This window comes from Brassica napus, unplaced genomic scaffold (genome assembly GCF_020379485.1).
Source record: "Brassica napus cultivar Da-Ae unplaced genomic scaffold, Da-Ae ScsIHWf_2746;HRSCAF=3513, whole genome shotgun sequence".
NCBI classification, from domain to species: domain Eukaryota; kingdom Viridiplantae; phylum Streptophyta; class Magnoliopsida; order Brassicales; family Brassicaceae; genus Brassica; species Brassica napus.
This window is the reverse complement of record NW_026016023.1, coordinates 151,642-176,116: the sequence shown is the minus strand read 5'-3', so window position 1 is coordinate 176,116 and position 24,475 is coordinate 151,642. Positions and strand designations below refer to the sequence as shown.

At 36.6% G+C, this 24,475-nt stretch overlaps 5 protein-coding genes and 1 pseudogene across 7 annotated transcripts; 4 read left to right on the top strand and 2 right to left on the bottom strand.

The window, feature by feature from the left end:
- Positions 1 to 2,897: 2,897 nt before the first annotated feature.
- On the top strand, positions 2,898 to 5,867 carry LOC106401341 (serine/threonine protein phosphatase 2A 59 kDa regulatory subunit B' eta isoform). Its single transcript, XM_048773955.1, is given in 9 exon segments — positions 2,898 to 3,054; positions 3,166 to 3,249; positions 3,339 to 3,676; positions 3,679 to 3,714; positions 3,717 to 4,088; positions 4,091 to 4,276; positions 4,279 to 4,375; positions 4,377 to 4,584; positions 5,219 to 5,867. Coding segments are annotated over 7 exon segments (1,494 nt in total). The 5' UTR covers positions 2,898 to 3,054; positions 3,166 to 3,249; positions 3,339 to 3,387; the 3' UTR covers positions 5,525 to 5,867.
- LOC125602116 lies at positions 5,765 to 8,380 on the top strand (annotated as a pseudogene).
- A 2,384-nt stretch (positions 8,381 to 10,764) lies between these two features.
- On the top strand, positions 10,765 to 13,678 carry BNAA02G27770D (protein WVD2-like 7). 3 transcript variants are annotated; one of them, XM_048773966.1, is made up of 9 exons: positions 10,765 to 10,964; positions 11,084 to 11,584; positions 11,678 to 11,755; positions 11,858 to 12,367; positions 12,448 to 12,515; positions 12,593 to 12,664; positions 12,748 to 12,850; positions 12,951 to 13,064; positions 13,148 to 13,678. In XM_048773966.1, exons 1-9 carry the CDS (start codon positions 10,902 to 10,904, stop codon positions 13,361 to 13,363), a joined length of 1,725 nt encoding a protein of 574 aa, XP_048629923.1. In that variant the 5' UTR covers positions 10,765 to 10,901; the 3' UTR covers positions 13,364 to 13,678. The 3 variants fall into 3 exon arrangements, with proteins under 3 accessions (XP_048629923.1, XP_048629924.1, XP_013697272.1); XM_013841818.3 differs by having other exon boundaries at positions 10,769 to 10,964; positions 11,855 to 12,367; XM_048773967.1 differs by lacking the exon at positions 11,678 to 11,755 and having other exon boundaries at positions 11,855 to 12,367.
- Positions 13,679 to 17,067: 3,389 nt separating this feature from the next.
- Positions 17,068 to 19,310, top strand: LOC106413961. The gene is made up of 3 exons (XM_048773958.1): positions 17,068 to 18,343; positions 18,398 to 18,880; positions 18,994 to 19,310. The coding sequence occupies exons 1-3, from the start codon at positions 17,068 to 17,070 to the stop codon at positions 19,308 to 19,310; spliced, it is 2,076 nt and encodes a 691-aa protein (XP_048629915.1).
- Positions 19,311 to 19,561: 251 nt separating this feature from the next.
- Positions 19,562 to 20,046, bottom strand: LOC111202986 (uncharacterized protein At4g04775-like). The gene is made up of 2 exons (XM_022696349.2): positions 19,855 to 20,046; positions 19,562 to 19,786 (listed from the first exon to the last, which is right to left on the bottom strand). The coding sequence occupies exons 1-2, from the start codon at positions 20,044 to 20,046 to the stop codon at positions 19,562 to 19,564; spliced, it is 417 nt and encodes a 138-aa protein (XP_022552070.2).
- A 181-nt stretch (positions 20,047 to 20,227) lies between these two features.
- On the bottom strand, positions 20,228 to 23,327 carry LOC125602118. The gene is made up of 2 exons (XM_048773960.1): positions 23,181 to 23,327; positions 20,228 to 23,102 (listed from the first exon to the last, which is right to left on the bottom strand). The coding sequence occupies exons 1-2, from the start codon at positions 23,292 to 23,294 to the stop codon at positions 22,407 to 22,409; spliced, it is 810 nt and encodes a 269-aa protein (XP_048629917.1). The 5' UTR covers positions 23,295 to 23,327; the 3' UTR covers positions 20,228 to 22,406.
- Between the last annotated feature and the right edge of the window lie 1,148 nt (positions 23,328 to 24,475).

The following is a 24,475-nucleotide window of genomic DNA, read 5'->3' as shown; positions in this document are numbered from 1 at the left end:
TTGTTTCACTTGGTAATAAACCCATACAAATTCACCAATTAAGAGAATGTGTTAGATTAAAGATATGGTGTGACTAATTAAGATACTAATGTTGATGTTTGTACTTGATATCCTAATCTTACAATGAGTTGAAATAAGGCTTGTTAATATAGAATGTGGTTGCTTGCATACAAATTCAAAAAGCAAATATATCAGATTATAAAACGAATGTGTTCTTGGTTTAGTTATGGTAACAAAATGCTTTTATTAAATCAAGTTTAGGAAAAAACGGGAATAAAAAAAAACGGGAATATATGCCGTATAAATATGAGTTTGTTTAACAACACGTCAAGTTTGACGCAGACGGGTAGAGGAATGTTTCGTAGAAGAAGCTAAACTTCGAACCTTTATGAGAGTCCAAGATTCTTCTCCTCTTTGTGACATCGGAAAGGACAAAATAATAAGAATAATAAATACTATTATAGTTGACCAAAAAAAAAATTACGAACAGGGCAGAACGATTAGTTTTTGGAAGATATTTGCTGGGTCAATAGTTGTAGAATAATAGTATAATACTAAGTTAGACAAATGTTTAAACAACATGAGAGTAATCCGTCTAAATAATAAATAGCTGAACAAGCAATCCGTTATTGATAATGGAAACACAGTCTTGGCTCAAGGTAGAGATGGCAAAATGGAGGCTGCCTGCGGGCCTGACCCGTAAAGACCCGATGCGGAGGGGATTGGGCACAAATTTTACTGCCCGTTTGTTGGCGGGCCTGGCGGTTATGCCCGCAATGGTATTGGGCCAAAGCGGGTTGGGCCAAGCGGGATGCGGGACAATTGGGTGGCCAGTTTGAATTTTCTCATTTCGTCTCTTTGGTAACATCGACAAGAGCTTAGAGCAAAACGGAGATGATGATGGCAATTTTCATTTCCTCCAACTGTGACCTAAACTCATTTATTTCAGTTGTGCCTCTTCCGTTTGCTTTAAATCAAGGAATCATCTTTTCTTTTCAAGCTTTGCAATGTTGACCAGAACTCGTTTACTTTCTTTGTAACTCATCGTAGGGAAAAAGGGTTTCTTTTTTTTTTGAAGTGAGTGCGAGTGGAGACAAAAATTATACACAAACTTGTTTTTTTTATTGTAATTTTTCTGGAAACTTAATCATCGTTCTCGAATGTGAGTTGTCTAAACATTCCTTTTATATACACCAAACTGAATTTACTTAGTGATCTTTTTTTCGTCTCTTTGGTAATTTTTTTTAACTTATATATATATATATCAACAAGATTGTAGTAGGACAAGTTGCTGTTTCTGGAAAACACCATGGGTACAGTGTCTTATGCTACAAACGAGAGCCGGGATAATATTTGTAACTTAATGATTTGATCAACCTGATAACTCATTGATGTCTCTTCTTCTTGCTGGTTCACAGGATTGGTCAAGCTTTGAAGATATGGGCCCGCGGGCCGACCCGCATACCCGCTGCTATAGTGCGGGTCGGGATTGGTAATAGGGTTCAGGGCCCGGTGCCGCAGCGGTACGACCCGCAAGACCCAACTGAAAATGGTACACATCGGAGCGGGACAAATGGTTACGGGTGAGCCATTGCCATCTCTAGCTCAAGGAGTGGAAGGGTCTTCTGTGGTTGGCGGTGCAATGGTTTCCGTTTCATCATCATGTCTCCGAGCAACGGTAACCCCGACTCATTGTAATTCTCGGGATCTTGTTTGGTGTCTGTGTTTGGATGTAGTTGTTAGACCGTAAGGTTGAATTAGGGTAATCTTTAGAGGCGAGTTTAAGCAAAGCCAATTTCTATTAACTATTGATTCGTATATATTCATCGCAGCCGACCCCTTCGCCATGGCCGGGCCTGAATAGAAACCCAATAAATATGTGCTTGAGACCCGGCGAATATATATATATTGGGGCAATATTAATCATAAAGAACATATAACTCTTCTGGTAATATTTGTTGTAAGTGCAAAAATGGATCCGTGTTCAAATAAGTTCAACCGCATTATATATTTCACTATTTTTTAGAAAAAAAAGACCAAAATAATTTTTATTTATGGACCATATTTTCCAGATCCGGCCCTGCTCTTCGCAGCTAGGTTTCGTGTTCGGGTATGTCTACTTTCCCGGTGTTAGGCACCCTCATCAGTTTTTGTTGTAGTTTGCCGTTTAATTTGTTCAGCTACTTATATCCTGTGTAACTTTACTAAAAACTTAAGAAAAGTCATTTGTCTATAATTTATCTGAGATGATTTAATCTAATTTCTAAAAAAAAAACAAATGCTGAAGATCGTCAAGCATGCTTCTCAAATGGTCTTGGACTTGGGATTTGTCAGGCCCATCCTGTGGTCTTGTTTTAAATCTAGATCATATGCTACACAAAGAGAGGGACAATAAGTGATTGTTATTCTGATGAAAAGGAATTGAAGAAAGAGATAGTCGTTTTTCTCATCTCTTTTAACAAGTTGCCCCCACGTAAACAAAGCAAGAAACCTATCTCGGGTAGAGAAGCGTTGTAAGTATGGTAAGCATGGGGACTTCCCCTTTACATCCATAGAGGATGATATTCTAATTTTACGTAAACGCCACGCTCGAATAAAATGTCATCCTTACAACTCAAACTGCTTAAAAGAACTAAAACGAAGTCGTACGTTCATGTCCTAGTCTTGAATTTTTTGGCTTCAAAACTCGTAATCATACAAAACAACACAAAGTAAGACTAGTAGCAGCCCCAAACGCATTTGCGCAAGAATTAATTAATTAATTAAATTAAAAACTATTAAAAGGAAAGAATGCGCATACAAGAAATCAATTTAAATAATTAACAGCAGAAACAATTAAAAAAAAAAAGTTGATCGATCAAACGAAAGCCGTTGGATCATTAATCCGAAAGGAAGAAGAATTATAACTGGATCACACCCAAAAAAAAAAAAAACAGATTTTTTTTGTTCTCAAGTCAACAAAGAACAACGAAACAAAATAGGTCCGAAGAACTTTGAATGTTGTTGTTATCATAATCATCGTCGTCATCGTTGTAATCGCATTTCCTCATCTGGGTATGTCCTCTGTTGACCTTAATTCGAATAATCAATAGGTAGAGAATGTAAAGCTTTCATCTTGTTTTCGTTATCTGATTCTCTCTTCATCGCGTTTCATCGCCGCGAAAGGTCGAGTCTTTTTGGTTAGATTGTTCTGGGTTTCGCGTGATTAAGGAAAGAAGAAGAGAAAATTAAGAACTTTTCTCGATTTTTTTCAGGTTCGTGATTTGATTCTGTTCATAAAGCTGTAACCTTTGATCTTTGATTCGAACCTTTCATGTTTTTTTCTTTAATTGCCTTTATCAGATGATGAAGAGAATCTAAGCTGTGTGTGTTAAGAATTAAAGAGCTATGTGGAAACAGATTCTAAGTAAGCTCCCAAACAAAAAGTCTTCAAAGAACGAACACCATCACCGTGGTGGACGTGAGCACGGTGGCCATTCTTCATCTTCTTCATCATCTCACGCCTCTACTTCCAAAAGCAGTGACAATGGCGTTGGGAAAACAAAGCATTCACAGACAAAAGAGAGATCCACTGCTTCTTCTGATGTGAATCCAAAGAGCATTGCTAACAACAACAATGGAGTCTTCACTCCTTACGAAGCATTACCAAGTTTCAAAGACGTCCCCAACACTGAAAAACAAACCTTTTCATAAAGAAGCTAAACTTGTGCCGTGTGGTTTTGACTTCACAGATCCCACAAAGAACATCAAGGAGAAAGACATCAAGAGACAGACACTCCTCGAGCTTGTGGACTACGTCAACTCCGCCAACGGAAAGTTCAGCGAAGGGAGCGTTCAAGAAGTCGTCCGAATGGTCTCCGCCAACATATTCAGAACGCTGAACCCTCAGCCGCGCGAGAACAAAGTCATCGACGCATTAGACCTAGAGGAGGAAGAGCCTTCCATGGACCTCGCCTGGCCTCACTTGCAGCTAGTGTACGAGCTTTTCTTGAGGTTCGTCGCTTCACCCGAGACAGACACCAAGCTAGCCAAGCGTTACATAGACCAATCCTTCGTCCTGAGGTTACTAGACCTATTCGACTCCGAGGATCTAGAGAGAGGGACTGTCTCAAAACAATCCTCCACCGGATCTACGGTAATTCATGGTCCACCCGTCCTTTCATCAGGAAGTCCATAAACAACATCTTCTACAGGTTTGTATTCGAGACAGAGAAACACAACGGGATCGCTGAGTTTCTCGAGATCTTGGGAAATATCATCAACGGGTTCGCTCTTCCTTTAAAGAAGAGCACAAAGTGTTTCTGGTTCGGGTTTTGATACCACTCCACAAACCCAAATGCTTGCAGATGTATCACCAGCAGTTGTCTTATGCATCACGCAGTTTGTGAGAAGGATTGCAAACTCGCTGATACGGTTATAAGAGGGTTGCTGAAGTACTGGCCCGTGACGAATAGTTCTAAAGAGGTTATGTTTTTGAATGAGTTGGAGGAAGTGCTGGAAGCAACTCAGCCTCCGGAGTTCCAGCGGTGTATGGTGCCGCTGTTTCGCCAGATAGCTCGGTGTTTGAACAGTCTGCATTTTCAGGTACCTGTGTAACTGTTGTATTCTGCCCTGGATGATGCTTACTTGAGAAAGTTTCTTTGATAGATAGTTTCGTTAAGGCTGTTGTTGTTGATTACCGAGTTATGAAACTAGGAAATGTCTTTGGCATTAGGAGGTATTTCGAACCGAACCCACCGAATCGAACTGAACCAAAATTTTGGTTAGTTCGGCCAGAAGTTTGGCAGGTTTATAGAAAAACTTTGGTTTTCGGTTTGGTTTAGTAATCGGTTAGTTTAGTTTTTCAGAAAAAAAAATCTGTTAACCAAATTTTGAACTGAACTAACCGAATTAACCAAAATTTTAAACCGAACTAACTGAAATTATCCGAATTTAACCGAAACCAAAAATTTCAAAACCAAACTACCTGAATACCGAACCAAACTAAAACTTTTTTCGGTTCAATTCGGCGGCGAGATTTTGGTCGAAGCGAACTACCCGAATTCCAGACTACCTGAACCTGCATGCCTAGGCTAAACAATGACTGCATATGATCTTCTAGAGGGAAAAATTTGTTCATTTCAGTTTAGTAAGTTCAGCATCTAGTTGAGTTGTGACTTAGGTCTATAGTCTTTGTTTCAGTCTATTAACATGCATCTGTTTGTTTGTTTTTGTGCAGGTTGCAGAGAGAGCTTTATTCTTATGGAACAACAATCACATAGAGAATCTGATAATGCAGAGCCGCAAAGTCATTCTCCCAATCATATTCCCTGCGTTGGAGAGAAACGCACAGAAGCATTGGAACCAAGCTGTTCATAGCTTGACACTAAACGTAAGAAAGATATTCCAAGACCTTGACCCTGAGCTGTTCAAGGAATGCCTTGCTAAGTTCAAGGAAGATGAATCAAAGGAAGGTGAGACCAAGGCCAAACGTGAAGCCACTTGGAAACGGTTGGAAGAAGCTGGGATGCGAAAGGGTAAATGAGGTTAGAGCTCTGTAGAGAAAGGAAAAGGAGAGAGCTTTCGCATCTTCAATTGGCACGTTGCATATGTGGTATGTATGTGTCTCCATATACTTCTGATACTATAATTCAGGAGAAGCATTGAAGAAAAGTTTCAATATTTGGTCTCTTCTTCCAAGTTCCCATCATTATTATTATTATTATAATTTTTTCTTGTTTCCTGTAAAATCTTATTGTTAATGTTTTTTGTTGCTACATTGTCTATGTTCCTCGTTCTTGACACTACATCTTCTGCTTTTGATACCGGCAAAAATGCAGCTTTGGGAGCTTGCCACGCTAAAGAATCAGTTTGTTGTTTGTATTAAATTACATTCCCTTTTGGATTTAACACTTATATAAAATCAGAAAAAAAAATCATGACTTTATTTTTAAAAATCTTTAATTTGACTCAGTAATTGGATTTAAATCTCGGTTAGTTTTGAGTTTTGGCTTATGTCTTTGTGACTTAAAAACGTTCCTTGTTCAGACAGTGTAACTATTCTCTGGTCATGCGGTCTTCTCTCAGTCACCATCCTTTCTCTCTCTCTCTCTCTGAAACTTTCTAATCTCTATCCACTTCTGTTTTCTCTCTCTCCACATGCCAACGAAGCAATAGGCTATGAAAATCTAAACCCTTCTTCTTCTTCTTCCTCTGCTTCATTCTCTGATTCATGAATCCAGATCTTGTTTGATTTATGATAAAAGAAAATAAAAATAGATACTACCTTTTGGCTCTGAGTTGTGTTCTTTGTCTGCTTTTCTCTTTGATGACTGAGATCTAGTCAATAAGAGTTGTTCTTATTGCGTGTTGAGATGATCTTAGGGGTTCTGAGATCTGACTTTGTGATTAGTCTGATCTGAGTCTGTTGAAGTTTGACTCCATAGATCCGATATGTTTAAGCAGATACTGGGAAGCTTCCTAAGAAACCTTCTTCTGCCGCTAAGTTTTGGGATAGTAATGAGTCCCAACCCCCAGATAACAACAACCAAGGTGAAGAAGTTTAACCCAGAGATCATCATCAGATGGAGATTCTGTTTCTTCTGTTGAGGTCTTGCCAAGGCTGAGAGATGTTCCCATCTCCGAGAAGCAAGAACTGTTCCTCAAGAAGCTTAGGCTATGCTGCGTAGTGTTTGACTTCGTCTCCGAGCCTCAACTAAACCTCAAGGAGAAAGAGATCAAAAGGCAAACACTCCTCGAAGTTGTTGACTACGTCATCTCCTCAGGGAATGCAAAGTTCCCTGAACAAGTTATCCAAGAAGCTACAAAGATGGTTTCGGCGAATCTCTTTAGTAGTAACACTCACCAACAATGCAAGAACAAAACTCCAGAAGGATTAGACTTGGAAGAAGAACAAGAAGGAGGTTCTCTCAACCCTTCTTGGCCTCACTTGCAGATAGTTTACGAGTTCCTCCTAAGACTCGTGGCGTCTCCCAACACAGACGCAAAGATATCCAAGAAATACATCGATCCCACCTTCGTCCTCAAGCTCCTGGACCTGTTCGACTCCGAAGACCACAGGGAGAGGGAGTACCTCAAAACCATACTCCACCGTATCTACGGGAGGTTCATGGTCCACCGCCCTTTCATCAGGAAAACGATGAACAACATCTTGTACGACTTCATCTTGGAGACAGGGAAACACTCGGGAATAGCCGAGTTTCTTGAAGTGTTGGGATCAATCATCAACGGGTTCGCGTTGCCTCTCAAGGAAGAACACAAGCTCTTCCTCACTAGAGTGCTGGTCCCTCTCCACAAACTGAAGTGCTTGCCTAACTACCATCAGCAGCTTTCTTACTGCGTTATACAGTTTGTTGAGAAAGATTGTAAGCTTGCTGATACTGTGATTAGAGGGCTGTTGAAGTACTGGCCGGTTACTAATAGCTCTAAAGAGATCATGTTCTTGAATGAGTTGGAGGAGATTCTTGAATCGACTCAGGGAACGGAGTTTGAACGGTGTATGGTTCCGCTCTCTCGCCAAATTGCTCAGTGCTTGAGCAGCTCTCACTTTCAGGTAGTAGTCAAAGATCATTAAGAGTCTTGCATTGTGATAATACTGAATAAATATTATCTTAAAGAACTGCAACAGTTTGGTATATAAACCGATCAAACCGAATAAACCGAGTAATTAAAATATAATAGTAGAGTTATATAATACAATTGATCATATACAGATTTATTTTATTAAAATATAATCTTCATTTTTTTTAACACCATGTGAGAGTCTTGCATTGTGTTTATGAGTTGTACCGCTTGTATGTGTATGTTTAGGTAGCGGAACGGGCTTTATACTTATGGAACAACGATCATGTAAGTAGTTTGGTGAGACAGAACAGTAGAATCATTTTACCGATAGTGCTTCCTGCGTTGGAGAAGAACGGTAGTAGTCATTGGAACCAGGCTGTGAAGAACTTGACTGACAATGTTCTCAAGGTTTTGTCTGATACGAATCCGGAACTGTTTGAAGAGTGTTTGCGTAAGTTTCAAGAAGATCAGCAGAATGCAGAGGATAACAAGAAGAAGAATGGGGAAACATGGAGACAGCTAGAGGAGATTGTTGCTTCCAAAGGACACACATCAATGGAGAAGTAAAGAAGAGAAGACTCTTCTGCAATTTACACGATACAAAAAAAGAAAATTGGTTTCATGTTTTGTTTTCTTCTTGGTCTTTAGGCCTAAAAGGTATATACAGTTCACTTGCTTGGTTGCTTCAAGTCTCTTGGTTTTATTAGACAGATGTGTGTCCTCTTGATTTGTGTATACTTCTGTTCATGTTAAACATCTTCTTATGAAAACAAGAGTTTTCTATTGTCTGAAAGTATGGTTCGGCCATCTTTGGTCATATGGTTTTCTTTCAACTCATTTCCTACAAGAGAGCTTGTAACAGCTGATTCCCTCATCAGTTGATTGATTCTATAGAGACAAGAACTAAAACTGCTTCTTGCTCAAGCGAGTTTCTCTGAATGTGGGGAGGCATGGCTATAGGAGTTTGCATCTTGTTGAGTGCTTGTCGGTTTGGTCTATTTGAAACTGATTTCGGTTGGGGGAAAACCGGCTTGGTTCGGGTTTCCTTCAGTTAGATAGAAGAACATCGTAGTGATTCAAAGAAGGTGGTGGAATTGAAGCTTGTGTGAACCTGAATTAACAATAGATAAAGCTGTTTAAAGAAGATACCGTGATCCAACTTTTCTCCATGTTCTGTGATTATAAATCTGGTTTAGATCACTAAACCGGATCTATTTGTTGAATTGGTTATATTTTGAGGCTTTGGATTTCAATTCAATAAAATAAAAGTGATTAAATAACGGTCAAAAATAAGGTGAAGTTATAAATAAATACTCCATGAGATGGATGGAACTGTATCAAAATAAAATATTATTATTCAACGCCGAAGTCATTTAAGCTAACTCCTAAATAGATTACCAAATTTTGTTGCTAAAATATTTTACCATATTTTAGTATTTTCTTTTAAGAAAATATCAAAACATGTAAAAATTTGTTATATTTTCATAATAGCACCTTCAAAACTTTAATTACTTTCTAAAATATATATATTTAGCACTAAAAATAAAACTGTTCCTGAAGCACACTCTCATATTTCAACACCAAAAGGTAATTAAAGGTTTTATTATTGATTGCAAAATTTCTTACATGATTTTTATTCCGTACTAGGTAATAACCCGCGCCTTGCGCGGGATGTGATTATTAGTTTCTTTATTTTTAATAAAAAAGACAATAAATCTGTTTAATCTGGATATTAGTTAGGTTTTACGTTTTTTTGTTTTTAATCTTCTAAAATATAACTATTATTTTAAATTAATATTCATTTTAGTTTATTCGGTTAAAACATTTGATTTTTTGGTTTTTTCGGATAAAAACCTAAAATTAATATTATATGTTTATTTTCATATTATGAAGTTTAGATAGTTGTCATGTCGAACCAATAGTTTCATATTATAGTTTTTAAACAGATAATAGTTTAAGAAAAAGAAAAGAAAATTATTAAGACAAATCATTTCACTACAATTTGGTCGGTAGTGAAAGAAACATTAAGAAAAAATATTTCAACTTTCAAAAAAATTAGATACTTCAGCTGTGGTGAATACTTAGTTATAAGATGCTCACATCAAGGTGCACATGTATGTTTATGTAAAAAGTATATAAAAATAGTTGAAAAATATATAAAGATATTGTTAATTAATATTAAATGACATTTTTGTTCAGAATAATACATGAAAGATAAAATTAAAATTTATTTAAAATAAAAAAGACCTTGACATTAGTCATTTTTTCATCAAAAGAAAATAAAATTATATTCGTAAATAAGGGTGGACACATATCAAGTATCTGGATATTTGGAAGCATTCTTGTCAATTCGATCTTTAGCCACCTAGATATTCGGTGACTCCGATATCCGAAATGTTTTAGAATTTTAAAGAATATCCGATTTGATTCGTAAATAAAATAAAATTTTAAAAATAATTTAATAATAACATTTTATTACAAAAATAAAACATTATATAACCTTTTAATTCTAGTACCTAATATAATAAATTTATATTGTAAAACTGATATAAAGTATAATATATATAATTCTTTTCATATATGTATATATATGCATATAACATATCGAATTAGATATATGTTCCTAAAAATATTGGTATTAGTGATTTGCTTCTTTTTTGGATATTGTATTTTAGTATTTGATTTGTTTCGTAAAGTTTCAAATATCAAGATTTTTTGGTTCAAATCAAAACGGATAACAAATCGAATCAAAATTTATGAATATTTTGCTCAATTTTATCTGTAAACAATAAAAATAATATATATAGTTTGGCTTTTGATTCGTTATCTATTTTATTCGAACCGAAAAATCCAGAGTTTTATTGGAACTATGTATGTGAGTTTTATATTAAAAAAATCACAAAGTACATAGTGTGAACACATGTATGACTATAGTGTGAACGCGTTAACATATTTATTATCAAATCATTGTGAAGCTGCCACGTGTCTATTATAATGTGAATGCATTTATTACAATGCTTCTCTTTTAATATATAAGGGATTTAACAGGTATATAATCACTAGAGTATACCATTTAACAATTCTTCTTCTACTCCAAGTCTTTACAAAAAAAAAAAAACAATTTCTTCCTATTTTTTGTTTGACAACACAATTTCTTCCTGTAATTGAGAAAATATTATTCTATAAATGACGTAAAAAAAAAGGGAAGTAGCCGTTAGGGGAAAGTTTCAAATTATATGAGCTCTCAGACCTACTGGAGAGAAGCTGCGTATCCATAAACGTTTCTGCGATTTGGGGATTAAAATTAGGGTTTTGGATTCGCGAGAGAGAGAGAGACTATGGGAGACTCCGTCTGTCTTGCGAGATCCTTCTCGCAACCTGCAGATACTTCGTCGCACGAGGTCAATCTCTCTCTTCTATTCGATTCGTAGAGATTCTGACCTGTTTCGCTATTTGAGAAGATTGAATCGTTGATTTAGGATCTGAAGAGAATTTGAGATTTTGGATTTTGATTTTGCAGGTTGTTCCTCGTGGTGTGCTGACGGAATCTGTATCCTTTGGTAGATTTGCGTCGGAGACGCTGCAGTGGGCGAAATGGTCAGCTTTTACTCAGAACCGTTACTTGGAAGAGGTTGAGAGGTTCACGAAACCTGGTTCTGTGGCTGAGAAGAAAGCTTTCTTTGAAGCTCACTTCAAGAACCGAGCTTCCGGGAACACCACAAAGACCAAGAAGACCCAAGAAGGGACTGTTCTCAAGACTGTGTGTGGAGCACAGAAAGAGAATCTTGTTGATTCTGAAGTAAGGCATGGAGATGTGGTGTGTAGTTCTGTGAAGACTAGTTATGAAACTGTGTGTGGAGTACTGAAAGAGAATCTACCACTTGTGGATGAAGTGAGGCATGTTGCTCCATCAATTTCTGTGACAGATGCAACAGCTGATGTTCAAATTGGGGAAGTGAAGGATACAATTGCTGAGAACAATGATTCCATGGCTGTTGATGAAGACGAGGAGCTTGACAAGGTGAAATGCTCTTGTGCAGCCATAGAACTCTTATGTATTACATTGCAATCGAATGTTTTTGTTATTTCTCTTAACGTCCATTTGCATTTTCAGGAGAATTCTGCTTCTTTGAGCAAAGAAAGACGTCCTCGTTCTTCCATGCCTGTTCCTGAAGACGAGGATCTTGACAAGGTAAAATGTTCTTGTGCAACCATCGAATTATTATTTGTGACATTGCAAAGCCTACGTTTGTTGTTTTTTTTTTCTCTTAATGTTAATTTGCATTTTCAGAAGAATTCTACTTCTTTGAGCAAAGAAAGAGGTCCTAGTTCTTCAGCATCCAAGACCTATGGTAGAAGTTCAAATCCGGAACTTGATCTGCCACTTAAGAAACCAAGGAAAGAGACACTTTCGACTAAGAGAAACCAAAGAAGATCACCTCCTCAACCCTTTCACATGTCAATCGATTGTGCTCCTACTGATAATGCCGGCAAAAAGATGCACCAGAACGGTTCTAGAAGCAGTACCAAGGTTAAAGATGCATTGAAAGCGGATAAGAAGGAGAGATCAGGTCCAAGTTCAGTGCACATGCCACTCAACTCTGCTACCTCTACTCGTCAAACGACCAAAACAGCTCCAAAAAGGCTAGCAAGAAGATCCACTACACAGGAAACAAGTTCATCAAATGCTGGAACCAGTTCAAAACCTAAGGGCACCGAACCAGCAGTGGCTTCTAAAGGTCGCAAGAGACCATTGTCTAGAGGAGCCAAAGAAGATTCAGATGTTCCAAAATGTTCAACCACAGTAATTCTCCTCCCAAGTTTCTCCATTTCATGACTATATATATCCATATTTGGTGTGACTGAGTCTTGCATATACTGTAGGCCTCTGCTTTCGGGTTACCAAAACTTCCTCCTCCTCCTCCTAATAGTCGGCCATTAGACGAGAAAAGGTTACTGATAAAACCTATCTTTCAATATTAGTTATACTTAAACCAATCCTATGATTAACTTGGTTTCTTATATGCAGGAAAAACATAACTGGAGGTAGCTCAGTTTCTAGCAGAATACCAAACAATGTGCAAAGACAGCCTTCTGCCAGGTAAGCAGCTTGGTTGGTTTATAGATTGTGTTTGTGTTAGTTCCCTGGATGTGGGAGTAAGTTTTTCTCTAATGCATTTGCAGCTGCGACAATGTTCCAACTCATAGCAGAACCAGAGCAAAGTCGTTCACTGTTTCTACTCCCTTCAACTTCAGAAGTGATGAACGGGCAGAAAAGAGGAAAGAGGTAGAACTATAGAAGACCACTCCCCCACTCCTTTATTTCTCAAATTCAGATAAGAGGACTTTAACAGAGACCATAGTCTAACAAATCTCTCTTTTGTTAGTTCTTCAAGAAGATAGAAGAAAAGAAAAAGAAAGAGGATGCTGTCAAAGAGCAATCGTCTTGTGGCTTCAAGGAACATCAAGAATTCAAGAACCCGCAAGTTGGCGGTGTTCAGGTATAGTACAGATTGCAAGTTATTATAAGTTTTGATTTCACCAAGATGAATGTTGATGAATATGGCATTATAATCATGTGCAGGCACCAATGATAAGTCTCACTTCACCACGAGTGCGCAGGAATCAAACTCCAGGAAGAGAGAACATACAAAAATCTCGTGAATCTCCCCATAAAGTTGCCTCAGTGAAGACCACAACCACCAGAAATCCATCGATGGAGAAGTACAAACGCTGCAAGATTCATCCCTCGCTGACAAAGAAGAAAACTCAAGAAGATTCGTCTCCTCATGTTCTCTAGAAGTAAGGTGCGTTCGTCAGAGACAAACCCTATCAATCAAATGTTCCGTTTCCTCTTCTTCAACACAGCTGATATAAAAAACACAACAGAGGATCATCATGAAGATTCAGCTTTTCACGTTGAAGATTTCGAAAGTTTGTAGTTTCAGCATGTAACCTTGTCAAGCTTATGATATAACTAGCCTTGATGCAAACTGTATAACGTAAACTTTTAAGGAGCTGTGTAGTGCATTAAGTAGAACTTAATTCTCCATATAACTCTATGTACTCAATACTTTTTCTTTTAACTAATGATGACTGAGCAAAGTTCTTGTCTTTTTCCTCGTGTATCTGAGTTTTAGTGTTTCTCTTTCAATTGAAAAGAGCAGGGGCGGATGTAGAAAGATTCTTTAGTTCTTGTACATAAAGGTGTATTCGGATAATGTTTAGGTTCGAGTCGGTATTTCGGGTTTACAACAAAACAAATGAATAGGGATTTCAAAGCTCGTCGTGATCTTTTCATGTCCTTATGATGATATAATGATGAATTGATGTTGCTGAATGCTGCATCACATGTTTCATGATGTGTATTTTATCACACCTTTCGACATCACATAATTATCCATATATATTTCACGTGGTACAAAGTACAAACATCTTAACAAGTTCTCGTGCACATTCAAACCCAGCCAAAACAAGTTTTTTTTTTGAGAATTCGGCCAAAAAAAACCTCAACTTTACACGAATTGCCAAAACAAACATGAACTTTGGGACTGGCCAAAAAAACACCAAACTTTCATTGACTTTAGAATTAATTAACAATGTTTTCGCTGACTTGCCAATTTAGCACGCCGTCAACAAATTTAACAGAAATATTTGACGTCGTTTATTGTTGACGTTAAGTAAAACGACGTCGTTTTCAAATGAGATGAAACGACGTCGTTTTACACGATTTGAAATTAAAAATATGTAAACCCCTGGATTTGAACCCAGGTTGGTTAGTCAACTGGGAAGGTATTTTACCACTAGGCTACTGGCACTTTCAATGTATATACTAACATGTTTACTTTTATTTGGTACATATTAAATATAAAAAATTCTCTAAAAACTTAATAAGATCTTTAAAATTCCAAAAAATTAAAAAATAAAGAAGATTTTTATAAAATTAATTTAGAAATTAAAATTAAAAATAAGATTTTATTTTTCTTTCTAAAAAATTAAAACGAACTTTAAATTCCAAAAAATTGAAAAAATTAAAGAAATTTTTTATAACATAAATTTTGAAATTAAAATTGAAAATAACATTTTATTTCTCTTTAAAAAAATAAAAAATTATTTTTCTTTAAAAAAAATAAAAAAATCTTCCAAAAATTTCATAAAATTAACTTTGAATTAAAATTAAATATTTGTTTTTCTTTAAAAAATCAAAAAAATCCAAAATTTTCATTTTTTTAAAAAAAATCCAAATTTTTAAAAATTATAATAAAATGCAAAAAATTAAAGTTAGAATTATCAACTTTTTATGTGTGTATAATTAATTTCAACTTTTAGCAAATGTATTAAAAAAATTGAAAATTTTGGAAGATTTTTTATTTTTTTGAAAAGAAAAAATAAAATTTTATTTTCTATTTTAATTTCAAAATTAATTTTATAAAAACTTTCTTTATTTTTTCAAGTTTTTGGAATTTTAAAGATCTTTTTAAGTTTTTAGAAAATTTTGGAAGAGTTTTTATTTTTTAAAAAGAAAAATAAAATCTTATTTTTAATTTTAATTTCTAAATTAATTTTATAAAAATCTTCTTTATTTTTTAATTTTTTGGAATTTTAAAGATCTTAAAAAGTTTTTAGAGAATTTTTTATATTTAATATGTACCAAATAAAAATGAACATGTTAGTAAGTACATTGAAAGTGCCAGTAGCCTAGTGGTAAAATACCTTCCCATTTAACCAACCAACCTGGGTTCGAATCCAGGGGTTTACATATTTTTAATTTCAAATTGTATAAAACGACGTCGTTTCATCTCATTTGAAAACGACGTCGTTTCACTTAACGTCAACAATAAACGACGTCAAATATTTCTGTTAAATTTGTTGACGGCGTGCTAAATTGGCAAGTCAGCGAAAACATTGTTAATTAATTCTAAAGTCAATGAAAGTTTGGTGTTTTTTTGGCCAGCCCCAAAGTTCATGTTTGTTTTGGCAATTCGTGTAAAGTTGAGGTTTTTTTGGCCGAATTCCCGTTTTTTTTTTCTTACATGGTTATTTCTTTTACAACTTGGATTAGCTCCTTTTTTAACAACTTTCATAAAAGAAAGAGACTTCAAGGTGGAAAATGAATTCATTTAAAATGTATTTTGGTTTTATTTATATTTATGACAAAAGTGATTAGGTATCTTCCAAATTAGACATGTATATCAGCAGTTCACTGTTAAAAACTGTTTCCAGTAAATTAATTAGGTAAAGAGTCTTCAGTCTTGTCAATGAAACAAATTTTAAACCATCATTTGAGATTAGAAAAAAAATAATTTATATATTAAGTAATTATAAATTATCATGGTGGCTCTTTCCAAATATTAATGATTCTCATCTCTTATAATATGGGACATTATTTCCCAAAGAAGTTATTTTTGTGTGCTGTGCTGTCTATTTGAAATGATTTGGTCAAATGTAAATGGCAATTATTGAGTCTCGCTTGCAACTCTTGATGATGTTCTCCCAAGATAGTTTATAAAATTGAAGGGTATCTTTATCAGTTTACCTTTCACCTATTGTTAATTCAATAGTTGTTAAATAGTAGTTTATTTATTGTTTAGTGTGTTTTTGCATTCCAAAACACTACAATTCTACTATTATGAAAATTTCCAAAAATATTGGCCCTTGATAATTTATAAACAAGAAAATCGCATTAAAAAAAACCCTAAAAGTGTTACGTACTAACACTTTAAACTTTGAAATTTTTTCACTAACACTTTTAATTTTGAGAAATTTGGAAAAAGGGAACAACTAAACTAAGCTATTGTCCCCTTAGTACAAAATCAAACTTTGTCACTTTTGGACTTTCACTACCCTTAAGAGTTATAAAAATTTATATCAATTAATTTAGAATGCAAAAAAATTAAGAAAAAATTAAAACATGAAGTAGTCAAACATGTGCATATATGAAAAATATTTTTGGATTAAAAAAAATTGGAATGGTAAATTGAAAAATAGGCTAAAGGTGTTAGTATATAAGATCTACCATCTACGGAGATTCAGAATATGCATTCTAACTGAAACACAATGATCTACATACAGAAGAATGCGCATTAGACCGGAAACATTAAGATCTAAAATGGCAGAATACAAAATCAACATTTTCTTCTATGTTCTGCCTTTCTGGTAGATCATAAGTAATAGTAAATGTTCTTATATCTTCTATGGAAGAATATACATTCTACTCAATTCTCATATATCTATAATATATGTATTCTATATCTACCACGTTTTCTTTATTCTACCGTACGTAGAATGTAATTTCTACTAGATTTTTTAAAAAATCCGAAAATCTAGGAAAAAACGGTTAGAAAATATTTCCTAAATCTATTAAATCTTTTTTATTTCCTTTTTTAAATCTTCTTCCCTAAATTTTTGTTTCTTCGTTGCCAACCACGATTTGGACCAAAAAATCGTGGGGATTCTTCTCTTTTTCATAGTTTCTCCAAACTTTTGTCAATCTAACTTGACAAAATGCACATCTATGCCTATTCTGGTGTTTGGAGATCGTCCAAAACAAAAGGGTGGAAGTTTCTTGTTGATGAAGAAACAGGAGGTAGACTACTTACTTTGGACACAAGCAAAACCTTTGACAACCTAAGAGTTATGGTTTGTGAGGACTTTGGAACCGATCTAAACTTGGTCAATATCGACCTGAGTTACTTACCTTCCGATTTGGTTATTGGCCTCGATTCACCACATGTTTTCATCACCAATGATCGACAACTCAAAAATTTTCTTACATATGTGAAGACCAAAGCTTCAACGCGGTTATGTGTGTGTATTCGATCTAAGGTCGGATTTAACTTGAATGAAGAGCCTGCTGAGTTGCCTAACAGAGAGGAAGTGGGTATGTCGGGTGAAGTTTCAGATGATATTGATGGTGAAGCCGAGCTTGAAGAAAAAGATGCGAAGATAGATGAAAGTGATGACGAAAACAAGTGTGAGAAAGATATGACCAACGGAAAGTCTGTCCGTTTTTCTCTGGTTGATGTTGTGAAGAAGGGTCAACATTTTACTAGCAAAGCAGCTTTGCAGGCAACAATGGAAATATGCGCAATGAAACATAATTTCGACTACAAGGTTGCCAAAACAGATAGAAGAGTTTGGTACGTTCGTTGCGCGTATGATGATTGCCGCTGGCGTGTTCGCGCAGAGGGATTAACAGGTTCTTCATATTTTATCATCAAAAAGTATGTGCCTGATCATTCATGTGCTCCATCATCAAGGAACCACTCTGTTCGGACCGTTTCATCAAAAACAGTTGGTAGTCTCATTAAGCATAAGTACGAAACTGTCAAGGAAGGGCCGAAACCTAATGATATTATCCAGTTTATGCGTGATGATCATGGAGTTGAGATATCCTACTCTTTAGCTTGGGAGGCACGTGAGTATGCAGTAAGTGTTGTGAGAGGCATTCCAGAGAAGGGTTATGAAAAAGTTCCCAAATACTTGCACATGATGAAGGAAGCTAATCCAGGATCACACACATTTTATGAAACTGATAGCGATGGGAGATTCAAATTCCTCTTCATCGCATATGGTCAGTCTATTCGCGGTTTTTATGCTGCCATTCGGAAAGTTATTGTTGTGGATGGGACTTTCTTGAAGAGCAAATACAAAGGAGTATTAATGGTTGCTACTGCTTTGGATGGAAACTCGAACCTATATCCTATTGCATCTGGAGTTGTCGACTCAGAGAATGACCGCTCGTGGGAATGGTTTATGAGACAACTTAAGGTTGTCATTGGTGATGATTAGAATTTAGCTTTTGTGTCTGACCGAAATAATTCACTTGCTAAAGCTCTTGCAAAAGTGTATCCGCATGCTCATCATGGAATTTGCATTCACCACTTGCTGAACAATGTTGTTACATATTTCAAGGGTAAAGGTGTCGCTGGTTTGGTGGCAAAGGCTTCTAAAGCTTACCGAGTTGCTGATTTTAAGAAGCAATTCACTGCTATTTTCTCAATTAGTCCTGCAATTGGAAACTATCTGATACAAGCTGATGTGAGAAAGTGGGCTCGTTGTCAATTTCCGGGTTACAGGTACGATGTTAGGACCAATAACCCTGCTGAATCAATAAATTCTGCTTTGCGTTCGCCAAGAGAGTTTCCAGTTATACCCTTGTTGGACAGCATAAGGGAAATGATGACTCGATGGTTTTTCAAACGTAGAGCTTTAAGTTCAAAGCATAAACAGCCACTGACCATTGCTGTAGAGAAGAAGATTGATCGAAGGATTGAGAAGGGTAAGAAGTTTCAGGTTTTCCCAGTTAGCGATGCAGGTTTTTGGTTCGAGGTGACACTTTTGAATGTATGGTCGACTTGGTCAGACGCACATGTTCATGTGGGAAATTTGATCTGATGAAAATTCCATGCAGACACGCCATAAAAGCAGCTTTCAGCGTAGGCATACAAGCACACACACTCACTGACGACATGTACACCACTGCTTCATGGAGATCGATTTATGAGGAAAGCATAAATCCTATAAGTGTCCCGGAAGATGCATGGATTGTCCCATCTCACGTACAGCAAGCGAAAGTCCTCCCTGCAGAAACTAGAAGAGCTGCAGGTCGGAGAAAGAAACGTGGGTACGAGACAGTTGAAGACAAGATCCGCTCGTCACAAGGAACTCAAAGCTCTAAACGTCTTAAATGCAGTCGATGTGGTATTGAAGGTCACAACCGCTCCACATGTGATAGAGCAATATAGGATTACAATCTATTCGGTCTATGCAAGTTACTTTTCAGAGTTTTTTCTAACATTAGCTTTGTTTCATGTCAAACTCTGTTTTTTCAAGACCAATTCTGTTTTATGTACTGTGCACGTTTCCAATATTTACTTAGTTTTATGCAAGTTTTTAGTCTACCGTTAAGATTTGATCCATAAATTGACAACACAACTGAATATCAAATTGATTCAATCTTTGACAAAATAAATAGATTCAGAAAACAATTAGAAGATCAATCAAATTTAGAACAAAGACATAAAAACGTGAGAATGGATCCAATTAGTCCTACATCTCCCGACTTCTTATGCTCGATAACTGCTTCCTCTACTGTCATTTTCAAGGAACTTCTCAAATCTTCAATTTCTTCGGCCATTCTCGACTGTTGCTCATGCATCATTTGTATCTCATCAAGCAGAGCCTCGTCCACCCACTTGAAAAGATGTTGCTCTTTCTTTCTCTGAATTGAAACACAAAAACGTCAATTGAAACATAGAATAATAAAAAGTCATAATTTTTCAGAATTACCTTCAGACCAATCTCACATCGGAAGAATCTTCTGTATGGGTTCTCCTCCGTTTTTGAAACATATGTGACAATCCCCTTCCAACACCAGCATCTGGAAGGAACCCCTCCATTGTTAGTCATGATCGGTTTTTGAGAATGAGAGAAAGACGGAGAAGAGAGATAAACGATGAAATAAGTAGGGTTTCTAGTCATTGGTGTTATATAAGTTTATGTTTAGGGCAAACGACTACTGTTAATCGGGTTTTAGGGTGTAATTGTATGTGTTGTGATAGTCATTAGATTTGTATTGACTATTAACATTTGTAGCCTTGTTAGGTTAGATTGTGTATAGCTCCCTACATTGGTGTTGTATGGCTTAGTTTAGACTCATTTAGGGTATCTTTAGGGGTTGATATGTTGTATGGGTTAGTTTAGATTCATTTAGGGTATCGTTAGGGGTTGATATGTTGTATGGCTTTGGTAAGATTTACTTTATTTAATTATGTAATCAGCCACTAATGTCAATAGTTTCAAGTAGTACAGTGGTTTATGTTGTACGTATAAATATCCTAGGTGAAGTGTTCGATGCCCCCTATCTCCATTTTTATTAAAAACCGTTTTTTCTCCTAAAATAGCCTTGAATTAGACTATTTAGGTTCATATGTTGCCGGTAATATCAATAGTTTCAAGTAGTCCAGTGGTCTATGTTGGACATTTAAAGGCCTCAAGTGAATTGTTCGATTCCCCCCATCTCCATTTTTATTTTAAAATTTTTTGTTTAGTACGAGAGTCAAATAAGACCATTTAGATTCATATCATGTATCCCTTTGTTTGTTATAGTGTATGTAATTCACTAAAAGACTCAAATGCAATGCTAAATAAAAGACTCAAATGCAATGGTAAATAATAGATTCAAATGCTAAATAAGAGATGCAAACCAATGCTAGTTACGAGTCATATAAGAGTAACTAAAAAAGTCAATATCGACCTACTTGGTAAACAAGACATAGTGAAAATAGCATTATAAAATCTCAACCGTAGGAGAAGCTATAGCCTTCGGAGGAACGTACTTTCCCATTCTCGAAATAAGCTCAGGATCATTAGCAGCTTCCCATAGGTCATAAGCAATCTTCTGGCGAGCTTCACGAATGTTGTCGTCATTCACCAACGTTAAGTCCATGCCTAGAAGATGTGCTTCAATGTGCTTCAACGCATATACTCCACAATCGCTGCTAGTCTTGTTTAGGAAGCAGGGCATTGGAGAGTAAGTGACATCATAGGGCTTAACGGTAAATCTCCTCTTCTCTGAAGACTGCACAGCTTTGACAATTCTTGGGATGAGATGTGCAAATGGCTCCAAGTCCTTGTTGTGTTTCAGTCCCGCACAGTCAAAAACTTCTATGGAACGAGTAACAAAGTTGACACACATAGAGATCCAGTGGTTACCGTGCACAAGAAGAGGCACATACATACGATTGACATCAAGATCCCACATTAGTCTTGTTCGGCCGTGTGAAGGAAGTTCACCAATTCCGTACTGATGGAGCAGTCCTTCTACCCTGAATTTTTTTTTGTCTTTCTTGAACTCAGTGTAAGAATTCTTCATTTGATTACTGAATATGCAGCTCATGAAAGCTACTTTGGACGGCTTCCATCGTCTCAAAGAAGTCCTCTCGCGAAATAAGAAGAGCACAGCATCAATTTCCTATACAATATGATACAAACAGAGTGAGTTGATGTGATGTTAAAGACGAAGAACAGTAAGTAGGCGTGCAAAGTAATGTAAATCATACTTGATTTTGCAGCCACACTGCAGGTCCCATAACACATTCTCCTAACTCAGTTATGTACATAGAAGGTCCAATTTTAAGGTGCCTGCGATGCAACATTTAATTAAAAATTTGTTGAATTTATAACATAGAGGGAACGCATAGACTTACTGTTTGGTAGTTGAGCACCAATGAATCAGTTTAGCCCATGAATCCTCATGGACAAACACTAATGAGTAATCATCGTCGTTCACCCGGTCGTCAGGTAATTCCATATCTTTGAGAGTGGGTGTTCTCCAATCTACAGGCTTGAAGGATGATACTGGAGTAACCCACTTAGGTGCTTCTTCATCACTCGTTTTTTGTGAGGGATCGAAACCTTTAACATGTGATACTTGAGAAAGGTTCCCCATGGCGTCTTGTAAATACTCTTGGGTGCTCATTTCTTCTTTTATTGATGAAGGTTCCCCATGGGTAGATGATTGTGACAAATTCTTCAAAAAATCCATCATATCATCAGTTTCAGTTTCAATCTCCTGTTAATGAAACGAAACACAACATTATTAGCCAAAACTGTCATCAAGGACAGAACAAAAGAGTCGAGAGACAATGACATTAAAAGAGTCGAGAGACTATGACATTACAGAGAAAACATGTCATAGTCATAAGTTCAGTTCATAGCAAACACCAAAATACATTACAAGCCGATTTCCAACAAGCCGATATTACAAGTAAACAACAATGACATTACAAAAGAGTTAAGAGAAAATTACAACAAAAGACAGTCCGACATATTACAAAGCTTCATTTTATGGTTACCTTTCTTCCTTGCCGAGGGCTACGACGAACCGTAGGAGGAACCACACTCTCATCAACCTTGCCTTTGCCTTTTTCCTTTGTTCCTGCAAGACACGGACTCTGTGATGATTTCCCCATCGTTGCTGAAGGACATGGAATCTCAGATGCTCTGTCTTTTCCCATTGTAGCAGAAGGACCCGGAATCTGTGACACCGCTTGCTTGAGCTCAGCCATCTCTTTCTGGACCTTCTCAAAACGCTCTTGGATGTCATTCTGCACCACGTCCTTGAAAGAGTTGAAAGCAGAGGTGAACAAACCTTCAATGAAAGTCTTCATTCCACTGGAGATACCACTGTTATGTTCAGCTGCCCGTTGACAAAGCAGTTCTTTCTTTCGAGCCTCTGCACCAGGATCATTTAGCTTACGCTTTTCCCTTCTTGCAACAACAGCCGGTTCGTCAACATGAGTATATGTGACATCTTCGACTTCAACATTCTCTCCATCAGTCTCTGAATCAGAAAGCTCTAAAGTTGGAGGCAAAGCCTCGACTTCCCATACGAAATCTGTCCAATCTTGTTTGGCATTGAGAAGAGTAACAATGCGACCAATTCTTTCATCTATCTTCTCATCTTCCCTATAGAACTCAGTGCTATCAACCACATCATTGTTCCCAGTAGCAGATATAAATGGGAACAGTTCTCCCTGACAAGAACAAACGCCAACAGAGTGAGTTAAATTGTTTGTTAACTGAACCGAATATAATTTTTAAAAAATTATTACCTTATTAAAGTGGGACTCTAGGCTGCTGATATCTGCGTAGGAAACTTTCCCACTTCCTTTCCAATTCCTACATCTCACTTTGGTCATGTTCTTTTTGATCTTCTTACCCACCATACTACCAATGTCTGAAACGCATAGGAGAATCCATCCAACACGTAACTGTTCTTCAGATGTAAATCTTTCCTTGCTTTGAGTATTGATGCAAGCAGCTCGTCATACGCGTGAAGACCCCACGGATACATCCTCATCTTCTCAAAATCCATCACTAAACGGATGTATTCATGTGGGATAAACACTCTTGAATCCTTAGCTATGAGGAATCCATGTATGACGCACAGATACACTAGCCTAACCCTGTCCACATACGTCCACTTGTTGCATTCGTTAAGAAGCTTCGTCTTTATCATCGATAAGTTGACCTTTCTATTTTTCCTCAGCACATTGCTCCAGAACCCCTTATCATCCTTCCAATCATTGAAGTTTATGTCAGGTTCATCTTTGAACTTCAATCCTGTCACAGCATGAAATTCTTGCGCAGAGAACCTAAGAGGCCTCTTAGCAAATAGAAACCACAGCTCGTGAAGCGTCGAAACCTTGAGCTGCTTGCATATGAAGCTATGAATGATCTTCCCTGAGTAGATGAGCTTGTTCTCTATGATTGCCAGAAGCGGACCGAAGACAGGATCTTTCAAAACTTCCTCATACTCAGTGTTGAGAACACCCTTCACTTCCTCCAGAATTGTACGTCTACACGTATTGTTGATCTTGTCAATTTGCGTCTCAAATCCTTCTTCAAGTATGCGTTGTGGAAACTCGTACGCCATTCCTATAAAACATAATAGCAATAACTTCAACTCGTTAGTAATGCCTTAAGAAAATCAAACTAAAACTCAATCTCGCAATATGAACATCAACAAAATCAATAAAAAAAAATCCAAAAGGAGATCGCAAAACCCGCAAAACCTTACCTTCAATTTTAGGGAAAGAGAAACCGAGATGAAATTCGAACAACGTCAATCTCTTCGTCCGTAGAAGAGCTTAAATCTAGTACATGCAAATAAAGAAATTAAGATCAACACACAAAAAAAACATAAAGGGGCTTTCAAAACCCTAACCTCAACGATTTTGAAACCGAGATGAAGTAAGAGGAAGAACAACGTGAAGCTAATCGTCCTTTATCAGCGACAAGAAGCTTTTCCCGAGCTTGAACAACTTCAATTGTAGCCCGCGGAGATTGCAAAGTAATCCTACTCTGTCGTGTTTAGAGAGGAGAGAAGAAAGAAGGAGGATGAAGG

What these genes read in the sequence shown, in the direction of transcription:
- BNAA02G27770D (XM_013841818.3), top strand. Translation starts at nt 10,902, where the DNA reads ATGGGAGACTCCGTCTGTCTTGCGAGATCCTTCTCGCAACCTGCAGAT. An exon ending in CAGATACTTCGTCGCACGAG is followed by an intron (nt 10,965 to 11,083) that starts GTCAATCTCTCT and finishes TTGATTTTGCAG; the next exon opens with GTTGTTCCTCGTGGTGTGCT. An exon ending in CAAAGACAGCCTTCTGCCAG is followed by an intron (nt 12,665 to 12,747) that starts GTAAGCAGCTTG and finishes ATGCATTTGCAG; the next exon opens with CTGCGACAATGTTCCAACTC.
- LOC106413961 (XM_048773958.1), top strand. Translation starts at nt 17,068, where the DNA reads ATGCACATCTATGCCTATTCTGGTGTTTGGAGATCGTCCAAAACAAAA. An exon ending in ACAACTTAAGGTTGTCATTG is followed by an intron (nt 18,344 to 18,397) that starts GTGATGATTAGA and finishes CACTTGCTAAAG; the next exon opens with CTCTTGCAAAAGTGTATCCG. An exon ending in TTTCCCAGTTAGCGATGCAG is followed by an intron (nt 18,881 to 18,993) that starts GTTTTTGGTTCG and finishes CCATAAAAGCAG; the next exon opens with CTTTCAGCGTAGGCATACAA.
- LOC111202986 (XM_022696349.2), bottom strand. Translation starts at nt 20,046, where the DNA reads ATGACTAGAAACCCTACTTATTTCATCGTTTATCTCTCTTCTCCGTCT. An exon ending in GATGTGAGATTGGTCTGAAG is followed by an intron (nt 19,787 to 19,854) that starts GTAATTCTGAAA and finishes GTTTCAATTCAG; the next exon opens with AGAAAGAAAGAGCAACATCT.
- LOC125602118 (XM_048773960.1), bottom strand. Translation starts at nt 23,294, where the DNA reads ATGGTGGGTAAGAAGATCAAAAAGAACATGACCAAAGTGAGATGTAGG. An exon ending in TAGAGTCCCACTTTAATAAG is followed by an intron (nt 23,103 to 23,180) that starts GTAATAATTTTT and finishes TGTTCTTGTCAG; the next exon opens with GGAGAACTGTTCCCATTTAT.